Raw genomic sequence first — 12,605 nt, 5'->3', positions numbered from 1 at the left:
GAGCCTGCCTTCCTTTTCCTATTCTGCCCACTAGAAACTACAACGACACGGACTCTTCGAGCCGACCCGAGCCGTCTAAATAACCGCGAGAACAAGCTGGTCTTATTTGCGCAGCGAGTTGGAAGTTAAAGGGCAGTACTTTAATATTAATAAAGTTCCAAAATAGACAGATGTTAAATAGGTGAAGTGATAGGCTGTGGTCGGTCAAAAGGGGTTTCCAGCAGAGAACTTCTCTGTGATTGCGTAGACAAGTCTTCTTGACGGGACTGTCGACACCTCCGATATCCCTGGCATAGTGAATCAATCCATGCGCACAGGCTCGAAGTATACCTCACCAAATTACCCTGTCGGATTCCATCTCTCAATGTTTATCTACACAGGTATAGTTTGAGGCATTCTTCCCCTCGCATTTTCTGTAATGAGGCGGGAAAAAAAGATAGATAACATAATTCTTTGAATGTGCCGCCGCTTTCCCGCGCTGTGAAAAAGAAGCTTCCAAATTTAATTGTGCAAGATTAGCCTGGACCTGACCATTCCCTTTAATCCTTTATTTGGAGCTACCATTCTTGGGTACACTCGCAGGGTTGGTTTGCGCCGGCGTCCAGGAATACATTCAGAGACGTGTTCCACAGTGTAAGAAAAAAAATGATGAGGGGCGCAGAAACAAAAAGACGACAGAATAGGGTTGAGCGCTGGCCTTCAACTGTAGTAACTTTGAGAAGATGACCTGATCCCGCCAAAGCCTGTTCCTGCCAGACTGGGAGGTGTGTTAACAACAGGCTGATGGAGCACCGCGCGCTTGTGCGGGCTTTGGCGGGATCAGGCCGTCTTGCTAGCAACTGCAGAAGAAACCTTGTCACGCCCTTATTTGACAACGTACGTGTTTTTTGGGGAAATGAGAAGAAGAAAATGCAGATTAATACTCGAACGGCTTTGTGAATCAAATGTTACTGGCAGGTTTGTGAGCGTCCCTTCTATTGATCTGGTGAAAACAGAACTCGATTACCTTGACGAGCGGTTTCGTGCTTTGCGGAACTGATAGCGGCATCATTCAAGTTGTCCTGCAAGTTTCATGCGCCAAGATGCAGCCTTTGCATTAACGATGTGACTTGCTGTCATTCATTCCAATGTTAATACAGTTGAAGATCAGCGCTATACCTTTTCCGTCGTCCTTTTGTCTCTGCGCCTCTTCTGATTTTTTTTTTTTTTGCATACGCGCTGAAACATATCTTTGTTTAAATTCCAACTGTCCCATCTCTCCGCCCCAGCGCAGGAATTTATTATTGATTCCAAGCAATTGTCCAGTTAAATCTCCTTTCTTTATCATTATTACATTTGGTACATTTAAGTTCAGGCTACGTCATTCATTTTCCTGCATCCCTTACACAGAATTTATCAGTTTTTGCAAATTTACATGCGAATGTTTCTTTTTATATTCATTAGGCCGTATTCACCCGAGTCTTGGCCAATCCTCCATAGTGGGTACCAGTAACACGTCCAGAAGACAAGAAAAAGAAGAAGAGGAAGAAGAAGAAGATCGCGTGTCTGTAAGCCGAACGCCTACTCGGTAAGCAACATACGCGGAGCAACTGTGTCTTGTACGCGTTATACAGGTACAAGGAAGCGGAGGCCTCCAAACGTGGCGTCTGTTTCACTGTGTGACGCACGAAGGACAAACCTCGTGCAATTTAGTGCCCCGCCCGTCATCAGCTCGGGTTTGCCATAACCACCATAATATAGCTGTTGTAGACACTTGCACCAAAGCTCCTTCCAGTAGCTTTTGTGGGGTAGTTTATAATTTGAAGCAGTTGGCGTCATTGTTCATCTAAAAGCGGGCAGTGAGAGAGCTATGTTAGCTTCATGAATCACTAACGCCCGCGCATGCACTGCTATTTCTCTATTCGTGTAATTGTGTTTGCTCTCTATTTGCCATTAGTATAACACGTTGTCACAGAGCGTTTCTACATACCTATGTAATATTGTTAACAAAGTATTTTACCTACACTCCATCTCACAAGTCGTTTTCAGCACTTCCGAAAGTAAGAGGTCTACACACGCAATGCCCTTGCGCAAGGCATTATAGTTCCGGGATTGAATGTCCGATTATACTCGGGATTAGTGAGTTTTAGTTTGTTTGGGACACCATATACGTTGCAGCGATGCGTGACACGTTAACACCTTTCCGCATGCACGTCCTATACTGCAGTTATTCTGACCGTGAGCAGACGACACGGCGCGGAGGAACATATCTCGAGAGGCATTCAATTTTCCAATTGCTATGAGGACCTGCAGTTTCCACGTTGCTGCAAACGATCTCTGAGATGGAGTATAGCTCAGATTACATTTCTGGCAAAATATACGCGCGCTAGTACTTTGCTTAATTGTGTTTGCTTTCCATCACTGCTTCGAATGAACGTCTCTAATTTTCCTGTGTATGCTTGCTTTGTACCACCTCTTGCCTAAGGGACCCCCAGGCTCTGTCAAAAAAGAGCCTCTGGTCATTTTTCGCCAGGTCGCAAATATAGTTGGCCAACGTAAGACAGGGATGATTAAAGGTCGCTGGGCGAACATTTCGTCCTGCAACGGGAGTAAAAGAAAAATCGGGCCGCGATGACGATATCGATAACTCTGCAATTACACGGTGTTACGTGCGTTACCTGTATTTATTCCCATTTCAAACAAGGATTGTCTCCTTTCTCTCGTGTAGGTAGACACGTTCAAGCTATCAGGGGCGGTACCGTCGTGAGTGGTTGAGTATACTGCGGACGCTTTCCTGGACCGCCATCTACGGCGAGGAATGAAAGCTACCGCTGTAACCCCCACAGTTTTAATCGAATCACGTGACCACGCACCCGAAGAAAGCAGGCGGCGCGAAAAGGGCGGACAAGACGAGACGACGCCCCATCACGCCCGACCGGTAGCAACTCCAAGTTCGCCGTTCTCCACAGGCAAACAAGAACTCGTCTCACAGGATGGCCAGGACAGGGGGCTCGGGCTCTCAGTCAGAGGCGGTTTCAAGCACCGCGTTGGCATCGCGACACGCGGCCAGGCAGCAAAGCCCAGGCGACTGCACGACCCTTCTCCCGCTGGCTCTCCGCGTTCCGGCGCATCGACTCCAGCCGACCGATCGCGTGGAAGCCAATCCAAGACGAGTCGTCGCAGCTGGCTTAACACAAGGCGGGGGAGACGCGTCCGTTCGCCGAGCAGATCGAACCCGAGTTCGGTCCAGATGCTGCGCACGGGCGCGAGCCCCGAACGTGTGCTCGGTCCATTTCCGGTTCGTTCGAGGAAACACACGCCGAGTCCGACGAAAAACGCGGCCGCTTCGAACTTTGGCGGAAGTGGTAGTACGCCGCCTCCGTTACCGCTGGATGCGAATGGTGGCGGTACAAGCGCGGTCGTTTCGCCGTACGCTGGGGCGACAGAAACGACAACAGCGCCATCTCCAGCACTACGCGAAAAAACGGCGGTAAGTGCTGATAAGAGGTTACAGTTAGAGTTTGGCGAATATTGGAAGTTTCCAATGTGAATCGTCTAATGCGCGCGAAATTTCATTTAATTTCATTTTATTTCCTTAAGGACCCCGAAGTAGGGGTATTACATAAGGGGTGGGAATACAACATATACAAACAAGTGTTATAATGCATTCAATTTTGTAAGTTGTTACACCTTGAACAAATTGTGAAGAACGGGTGATGGTAGCGATTTGATGAGGAAGGCCATTTCACTCTTTAGATGCTTGGTAGAATAATGAGGCTGAAGATGTATATGTGCGTCAATGTGGTAGGGCTACCTGCTCGGGATGTCCAATGCGTCGTGATCGGCGTGGTGGGGGAACAATGTATGGAGGTCGATTAAACGTCGAATAGTAGAACTGTGGAAGAGGGAAGGGGTAGCAATGCGGCGAGGAAGGGATAGAAGCGATAAGGATGATTATTTTTTTTTAATATGATATGCTGACGTTGTGAGAGTATGTGAAATGCATATACCTGGTGGCGCGATTTTGAACTGCCTCGAGGGCATTGGCGAGATATGGTTGATGCGGATCCCAGACGACATATGCGTATTCGAGTTTCGTTCTTACGAATGATCCATAGGCTAACAGTTTTGCATGCAATGGAGCGAGGCGAAGGTGACGTCTTAGAAATCCCAATGCTTTGTTATCCGATGAAATAACATTATTAACATGCGCATTCCAGGTCAGATCATTGGTCAAGGTGATACCTAGGTACTTGTAGGATTCCACCGATTCCATGGTGATGTCACCAATCCGATAAGAAAAGCGAAGAGGGTGATGGCGACGGGTAGATGAAACAAGTTTGCATTTATTAGAGTTGAGGTCATCAACCAAACAACAAACTATTCTTGTACCCGTTTAAGGTCGGATCGAAGAGTTATTTGGTCAGTGATGGTATTGACTGCGTGGTAAATAACGCACTCATCGGCAAAATATGGATATGGTGGGACACATGCAAGGGTAAGTCGTTAATGTAAATTAAGAAAAGAAGGGGCCAAGGACGGACCCCTGTGGTACGCCTGATGTGACGAGTGTAATGCTTGAAGCGTGGTTATTAAATGAGGCATACTGTGAGCGGTTAGTTTAAAATTGCTCAAGACATTTAAGATATCAGCATGCAAATGCAAACGAGAAAGTTTTAGTAATAGGCGCTGATGAGCTGTTTTGTCCAATGCTTTCGCGTAATCCAAAAATATGGCGTCTGTTTGTATGTTACGGTCGTATTCATATTCGTATTCGAAAAGTGAGCATTCGGTATTTTGCATTACCAAAAGTAACAGAATATTTTGCTACAACCGACATTTGAAAACGTTGTTACGGTTAACCGTCCGCTAAACATCCGGCCGCAAATTATGAGGACTCAAGCAACGACAAATGTTTTCAAATTAATTATTAATGCGAAATTTGTTTTCGCTTTCTTGGCGGACACCGACATAACTGCCTGTTAGTGTTGCTTGTAGTCTATCATTAAGTACTTTTGGGCGGCTTACTTATCCAGCATTCTTGTTTTTATGTTACGATCATTGATGTTTGTTCATTTGTTTGTTTTTGAAACGGGCCTATTGAACTTGAATTTTGTTTCCTGTTTCGACAACTTCTTATCTGTTTTCGCAAAGCACTTATTAGTTTCTTTAAAAAGCTCCATTCTATGCAGTAGCCATTAATTTTTGGAAAGCTTGTTTGCAATCACGCTCAAAAGATGTTGAGACGCTATTTTTGCAGCGTTTAATCATAATTATTGACCTTGTGTTAAAACTGGTCCGTTAACTCTGATACCCTGCGGTTTTCTTTTTCTTTCTCTAGTCATTACAAGTGTGTTATTTATATATAGTGAAATAAATATTAACGTGACAGCGTTAAGGGCTCCGTGTCACACAAAATCTAATGTCGGCATCAGCGTCCGTGAGTGAAAATTGCCATATATACTTAGGTATATGTATACGCCACGACTTGCTATATCGAATTCTGTATATGAGAGTTATATTGCCACACCATTCTATCACTATAAAGTTGCTCATTTTTTGTCTCACATTCTTGACAATGTTATTTCTCGGAATTTTGAGAATGACGGGCCGCAAGCAAATGTCATGAAACAAAACACCGACAGAGCATGCCTTTTAATTTAAATCTTCTCAGGCCGAAATGTTGAAAGTGGTAAACAGCACCAGAAGCCCGAAAAGGATGTATTTTTTTTCGGCGCGGTCTTTCACTGCCTCCGGGATCGGCCCATGCACGAGGCCGCGTTTCTACCAGAAAGCTCGCACTTGGCCGTAGCGTTCGCCGCCAGAGTTTCCCGGTGAACAATACGGTTACATACGCAGCAGTTGCCGGGATGCTTGAGAAGCACTCGGGTATCCTTGAATGCTATCGCCTTCCACTCTTAACGGCGAAGCTTACGCGTCCTCCAAATTTTTCTGCCATAAATATGTATTTCATCGGAAATCTGTTTTTTTCTTTTTTTCTTGCCGCGATTCACCAATGGTGTGAGCGGCTCTCCACTCGCATCATAGCCGATATCGGCTGACCGTGAGGGGTTGGTGATAAAAAAGCTATAGAATCCAACAAAATAAATTTTTACGTGATAACCGGCGCGGTTGACCAAAGCCCTCTGGGCAGTCTCTATCACCCTTTATTTAGGTCTCGATTATTTAACTTTTTTTTCGCTGGTAAATACAATATTGTCGCTTCACGCCAATGTGCACTGTTCAAAGGGGTAAAAAAATGCAAGGTCTAGAATTACTGAAAAAGTACTCTTTAAAACTAAATCGCCCTCCAGATGCCACCGTCGGCTCCCGCTGTCGTTAGCCTACAGAAAGATGACTCATTAGTCGTCGTTTGGACTACCCGAAAATTACCTCATGGCAGTTTTATATAACTGTAAATCCTCGTTTCTTTGGGCGCTGAGCAGAACACTTACGCATGGTTAGTGTTTTAATGTCCGTTTCCTGCAAATACCCGATTGCATGCTTACGGCACTATGCATTCAACTCACAGCTTTCCATGTCCAGGAATTTTGGACGTTGCCCCTTCGACTATCCGCCAAACTTCACCGCAGCGCACAACCGTAACTCATTGGGCAATGGGTAACAATTTCAGGAAGTGATATCTCAGAAGGCCGCCGCAATTTCAGCAATACTTAATAAGCAATTTACAGACAGCACACCTTTATAATAATATGCACTTTTACGACACTTATCCGTAAACATTCCTGCTGCATTTTAGCAGTGTTTTGTTTCTGCCGAAAATTCTGCTGCGACGCAGCGAGGACGTTACGTGTAAGGGCCGTAAATACACATGTTAATAAATTAGCGTACCTTCTCGAAGTAGGTAATTGAAAGTTGTCGAAATTCGGGCTTGAAGTATCAGTTTCTTTAATTTGCTCCCCTACAAGTTACGCTAGCGCATTGCGCTGAAATTCGACAGACGGCCGCAGGAGCAATGTCCGAAATTCCTACCTATGAACTTAGGTGGAGCCGAGTACATTTGTTCCCAACCGCTTTTTTCCGTGTTTTTGTGTGTGTGTTTTACGAAGGAACAAAGTTCTAAGCAAGAAGCGATCAAGTCATACGCTAGCTGGTAAGCGCGAAGTGTGTGTCGTCCTCCTCCGCGTATCTTGTCTAAGCGCCGGTCTTCCAGAATTTCCATCCTGCGCATGGTGGACCACCCGGACGAGCGCTCTTGCTCTCGCGCAAAAATCACTCAGCGCACGTGCATATTTCACATCGCGTGCTGCAGGCCACGCTTCTCAAGGCGAAGTCGCCACAGTCGGCCCGCAGTCTCGACCCAGTGCTCAAGAACCTTCAGTGCGTCGTCAAGTGCGCCGTGGAGCTGTCGTTACTGCTGGCCGCGGTCGTGACACTCACCGTCTGGCTGCACCGCAACGCAGCGGCTCCGGTGACCGCCAGCTCGTGTTCCACGGAAGGTTGCACGGCGCATGCGTCCGAGTTCAACGGCACTCTGAACTACGGCGTCGACCCTTGCGTCGACATGGACGCGTTCGTCTGCTCCGTGTGGCGCAGTCGCGGCTCCGGCGAAGACCGCAGTTCGTTGAGCCTGCTCGCCCACGTGATCCGCGAGTACGAGGCGAGCGTGGCGGAGATCTTCTTGACGGGCAGGACCGAATTCGAGGCGTCCAGGTATCTCGGCGGCGAGTGTAGACTCAGAGGGGGAATGACGATAAACAGTGAGGTCGCTGTAGCGTGGAAGGAAGAGCGAGACGGCCAGACGAAGAGTCGCATAACCTGGTTACACGTTTCAATAGTGTCTCTCCGACGTGCACTGTCTCTAAAAAAAATTGTGAGCCATTCCACTCTGTAAAGGTAGATGACCAGCGAAGCTGTTTAGCACATGACACAGAGGTGACACGGAATTTTCAACAAAGGAACGAACTTAGTTGCCGTAATTTTTTACGATTGCAATTATATGGACACTCCTAGTGCATTACCGCCGTCGCCGTAATGTTCCGTATAAAGTCCCACGGCGCTATCACCACCGCCGCGTGCCCTATGCTGTATGTGCGGGTGAAGGCGTAGGCGGAGCTTTCAATCTCAGCCGTGCGAAAGAGACGAAAGCGGGAAGGAAGCGCGCTGTCTTCCGTCGTGCACCCGCCGTGGTTGCTCAGTGGCTATAGTGTAGGGCTGCTGAGCACGAGGTTGCGGGATTGAATCCCGGCCACGGCGGCCGCATTCCGATGGGGGAGAAATGCGAAAACACCCGTGTACTTAAATTTAGGTGCACGTTAAAGAACCCCAGGTGGTCGAAATTTTCGGAGTCCTCCGCTACGGCGTGCCTCATATTCAGAAAGTGGTTTTGGCACGTAAAATCCCGTAAGTCAATTTTTTTTCCGTCGTGCGCGAGGCACCGGAGGAAGGGGAGAGAGGGGGGAAGGCGGCGTTCTACTCCAGCTGCAACTGCGCATGCTGCGTGAACGCGCGCAGCTCGTAGCTTTGTGCGTGCTGTATGTTCTCGGCTCCCACTTCGCGTTGAAGTGCTAGGGAGTACGAATGTCACTTCGCACGCAGCGGCTGCCGCGTTTCCTCACGACAGCGTTTTGACAACGAGTTACCGCATTAATCGAGCGGGATGTGTTCGTGTTTATTGTGCTCGTTGACATTATGCTTATTATTTACTTAGCAAATGAACGTTTGCAAGTTCGTATGGATGATAAGAGTCCTATCCTTATTTCGTATAGACGTCCACTAACTTGCTATCGCAATCGATGCTTCGCCTTTTCGGCGAAACAGCGACTTTCAAGTCCATTCGCGTGGACGACGGGACCGCCACCCCGAGGAGCCGGGGGGAACTACACACGCGTGACGTTTCGACGGCACCGCCACCACGGGAGAGCGGAAGGAAAGGGAAGTAGCCACGCAAGCGCTTGAAACGCCGACAAAGAGAGGGCGGTGCGAACGTAGACATGGCCGACCCGGGTCAAAGTGTAGTATCTGTTCTTATCAGTGACGCAAAGCACTTAGAAAAGGAAAGCTTTCTGAATTCGGTCCGTGTCCTAATGGCGCAGGATGGCGACGGACTTTTTGCGCAAGTGCACCCAGCGACAAGCTGCACCATCTCTGGACAACTTCAAGCACTTCTTTGCACTCAGTTCTCTACCGTGGCCTTTTGACGTCACGGAGAGTGTTGACGCCGGTTTGCGCCCTTTGGAACGTGTCCTCAACCTGAGCCTGATGTGGGATATCGACACTTGGTTCCGAGCCTACATGAACTCAGCCCCAGCTTACGAGTCCAACACCACTGGGGTCCTAACGTTGTTTGTTGAGGCAAGTGGTCATATCTCATTCTTCGAAATGAATTCTAAAGTGCAAGCCATCAGTTATCTATTTGGAGCTGAAAGTTGAGCTAGTTCGTTCCGCATTAAGTGCATTATAAGAATTTCCAGCGACAAACATACACCAATGAAGAAAGCAAGTGAACAGAAAGATGCAGCTATTCGTATTGAGGAAGTGCACTTATAGGGGGGAAATTTTGGCTTTTGCCGTTGCGCTACTAAGCTCAAAGGCGCAGGTTCAAACCCCTGCCACGGCGGCCACGTTTCGATGGGTGTCAAGTGCAAAAACGCCCGTGTACCGTGCGTTGGGTGCGCGTTAAACAACACAAGGCGGTCCAGATTAATTTGGTGTCCCCAACTACGCCTCGCATCATTATCATATATCACGTAACACTAAAAAAAAATTTGTTTGTTGTCAATGTAAGCGAATAGCCCGAACGAGCGAAAGCTCACGCGTGACGAACCCTCCTCTCCCCCTCCCCGCGACTCGGTTGCGCCAGAGTTCACACGTGACATTTCCCTCTCCCCTCTCCCCCGCCCCACACCACAAGTCAGTTGCACCACAGCACGTCCCATTTCCCTCTTAGCCTTTGTACCGTAAGTCCGACTACCAACCGTCGCCAACCACGAAAACGGGCCAAAGAGGCAAGGGAAGCTTCTCACTATTAATATATATATATATATATATATATATATATATATATATATATATATATATATATATAATATCAGTCAGAAACCATGCGTTAGAGATGCGTATCGCCGGTATTGCGGCTAGCATTCAAGTGGTGTTGTTGGTGCAGATATAATGTATCGAAGCATCCTACTTCCCTCTGGACACGTGGGCCGTCTAGCGGTTCGCGCACCGAGTCCCTTTCCTTTTGCATGGCTTCCGATGAAGCAACGGTGGCGTGCTGGCGCGTGCTAATGCTGAGAATCAATTACTCGTTACCAAGCTTGTGATCGGGGCCGAACGGAACAACGTGGAGATGCTGGGCTCAGGGACCCGGGTTTTATATCAACCAGTACCAAGTTTCTCATGTCTTTCATTTTGTTATAATGTTCGCCGAAGTAAATGGGCTAGAAACTATGTACGCCATCGCTAAGCCCGGAATGTAGGCCAAGACTGCTAATCGCATTAAAGCGTTTTGTAGTCAAAGAGTGCAAAAGATCCCAAAGCTCGAGCTGGTGCTGAAGATAAAGCCCTCCAGTTTTGTATTGGCGGTCGCTGACTTGCTCAAAAGGATGCGCGGCCTTGAATATCTATAACCACAAAAAAGACATGGTGTAGTAAAGCAGTTTGCGGAAATAGGCAAGATATAGAAACCTTTACGAGAGGCAAACTTATCTTCTGGTTTTCAGATTCGTGCATGTCTCAGATGGATGACGAATTTCCACTCTAGGTGAAAAAAAAAAGTTCCTCTGAAGGCTCGTCCGCAAGGAAGACAATTAGAAATTCCGTAAAAGCCAACAAAAAACATGCGTAAATGAGCGTTTAATATATAAGACAGGAAGACAACCTTCGAACTTATCCCCGTATCAGAAGGAAAGCAAAATTGTTTTGCGGTCGGAGCGAAACAGTTTGCCGATTGAGTGCGTGCGCTACCCTACGACTCCTCTACGCTGACGGTAAACGCGGACGGGGCGCCCAGCTGCGACCACTCCTGGCGTGACGGCGAAGGACACGTATACGACGCACCGCAAAACACCCGACTTGGGAATGTACGGCACAGGAAGCGCTTCCACCAGGAAGAGATACCGAGCTACGAGACACCGAGCAGCTCTGGAGTAACTCGTAGTTTTTTACCTGGTAAAGCCAACCCTTCGCACCAGTCGTAAATCCTGCTCCTGGGATCGCGCCTTCCACTCCCGAGCATTTTCCCCATTTCCCTTCCTTCGTAATAGGCCTAAAAGCTATTCCATATAAACAGTATTTATTGAATGAATGAATCAATGAATCAATAAATCAATCAATCAGTCAGTCTGTCAATCATACAATCAGGCATTGCCATAAACATACCATATAGAAGGCCTTCATGTTGTTAGCCAGCGCAGTGTCAGTACCAAGTGACCGCATGTGGAGTAGCCATTAAACCGCAAGCGAGAATTGAAACATGGTTTGTAGAGAGATGCAAGTGGCGACAAGGGAACTTAACCAAGGATGCTCACTTTGGCTGGCTACGTGGTACCACAGAAGCAGGCAAACGGCATACAGACCCTTATATACTTCCTGTTGCTACTACAGCTCCTCAATAAATATGTGATTCATTGTGTAAGACTTAAAATAAGATATACAGTAATCTCTGACTTGAGTGAACTTCAAAGGACCCAAGGAAATAGTTCACTTAACCGAACGTTCACTAAACTGAACATTTACTGAAATATCGAACACCATAGGGCAGAGCAGACATCGAGACAAACGTGCAAAATGCAATTTGTGGAGTTATTTGCATCAACATATACGAATTCACTAGCTAACAGTTACGTTGCGGCCTATTTAATTTTAGTGGTGGTGGTGGTGGTGAATGGGGGGGGAGTTTACGAACTGTGTTTTTTTACGACGCCCGAGGTACCGTCCAGGACCCCTTACAGCAAAGGAAATGTAAAGTCGGAAAGTTCGTGTCAACCCTCCCCTAATTTATAGCAGAGGAAGCAGTCCGAATTGTCGCTTTGAGAATTTCGCGGCGACGCCCAAGGGCTGGCATGTCAATGCGACGCCAGATTTCAATGTACTTTTCTTATTTCGGTGATTTTGTGGGTCTCACAGTTTTTAATTACACCCTGAAAAGTGAACAAAGTTGTAAATCAGTTTGTAACTGACACCCTTACAAAAGGGTGTAGGGATGTCAATTATAAATTGGTATACACCCTTGTTCAATTGTAAAGGGTATATTACAATGCAGGTAGAGCCATCGCACTCAAGGTGACCATTTAGATCCTTCAGAATGATACGTCCCTCTTGTTTAACGATAAACACTTACATGGACCTGAGTAGACTGTGTCAAAATCTGCGCCGTCGCTGCGAACTTGTGCGGAAACTTCAACAACGCATTGGGCAATCGTCTTTGGTTGTGGAGTATTTTCTGGCTTACCAAGCTTCTTAAAAGTGGTCGTTTTGCTATTCAAAAGCGTGTTTTACTAATTCATTTTAACTTATTATGCGTGCATAAGAATGCGAATGTTGCTGATTTAGTTGAGCAGTGCTTTGTACAATAGCGCAAGCTACAGGAACAAAGAAAGACGAACCACGGAGGCGCTGACTGTCAACTGGATTCTTATACATGTCAAGGACATGTCGAAAAC

General features: G+C 47.0%; 1 protein-coding gene across 1 annotated transcript; it reads left to right on the top strand.

The window, feature by feature from the left end:
* Positions 1 to 2,723: 2,723 nt before the first annotated feature.
* Positions 2,724 to 9,372, top strand: LOC142559312 (uncharacterized). The gene is made up of 3 exons (XM_075670927.1): positions 2,724 to 3,469; positions 7,253 to 7,653; positions 9,036 to 9,372. Exons 1-3 carry the CDS (start codon positions 2,798 to 2,800, stop codon positions 9,370 to 9,372), a joined length of 1,410 nt encoding a protein of 469 aa, XP_075527042.1. The 5' UTR covers positions 2,724 to 2,797.
* Positions 9,373 to 12,605: the final 3,233 nt, after the last annotated feature.

Source organism: Dermacentor variabilis, chromosome 10 (genome assembly GCF_050947875.1).
Source record: "Dermacentor variabilis isolate Ectoservices chromosome 10, ASM5094787v1, whole genome shotgun sequence".
NCBI lineage: Eukaryota > Metazoa > Arthropoda > Arachnida > Ixodida > Ixodidae > Dermacentor > Dermacentor variabilis.
Note: the sequence above shows the minus strand (reverse complement) of the source record. Positions and strands in the feature narration are given on the sequence as shown.

What these genes read in the sequence shown, in the direction of transcription:
- LOC142559312 (XM_075670927.1), top strand. Translation starts at nt 2,798, where the DNA reads ATGAAAGCTACCGCTGTAACCCCCACAGTTTTAATCGAATCACGTGAC. An exon ending in CACTACGCGAAAAAACGGCG is followed by an intron (nt 3,470 to 7,252) that starts GTAAGTGCTGAT and finishes CGCGTGCTGCAG; the next exon opens with GCCACGCTTCTCAAGGCGAA. An exon ending in ACCGAATTCGAGGCGTCCAG is followed by an intron (nt 7,654 to 9,035) that starts GTATCTCGGCGG and finishes CTAATGGCGCAG; the next exon opens with GATGGCGACGGACTTTTTGC.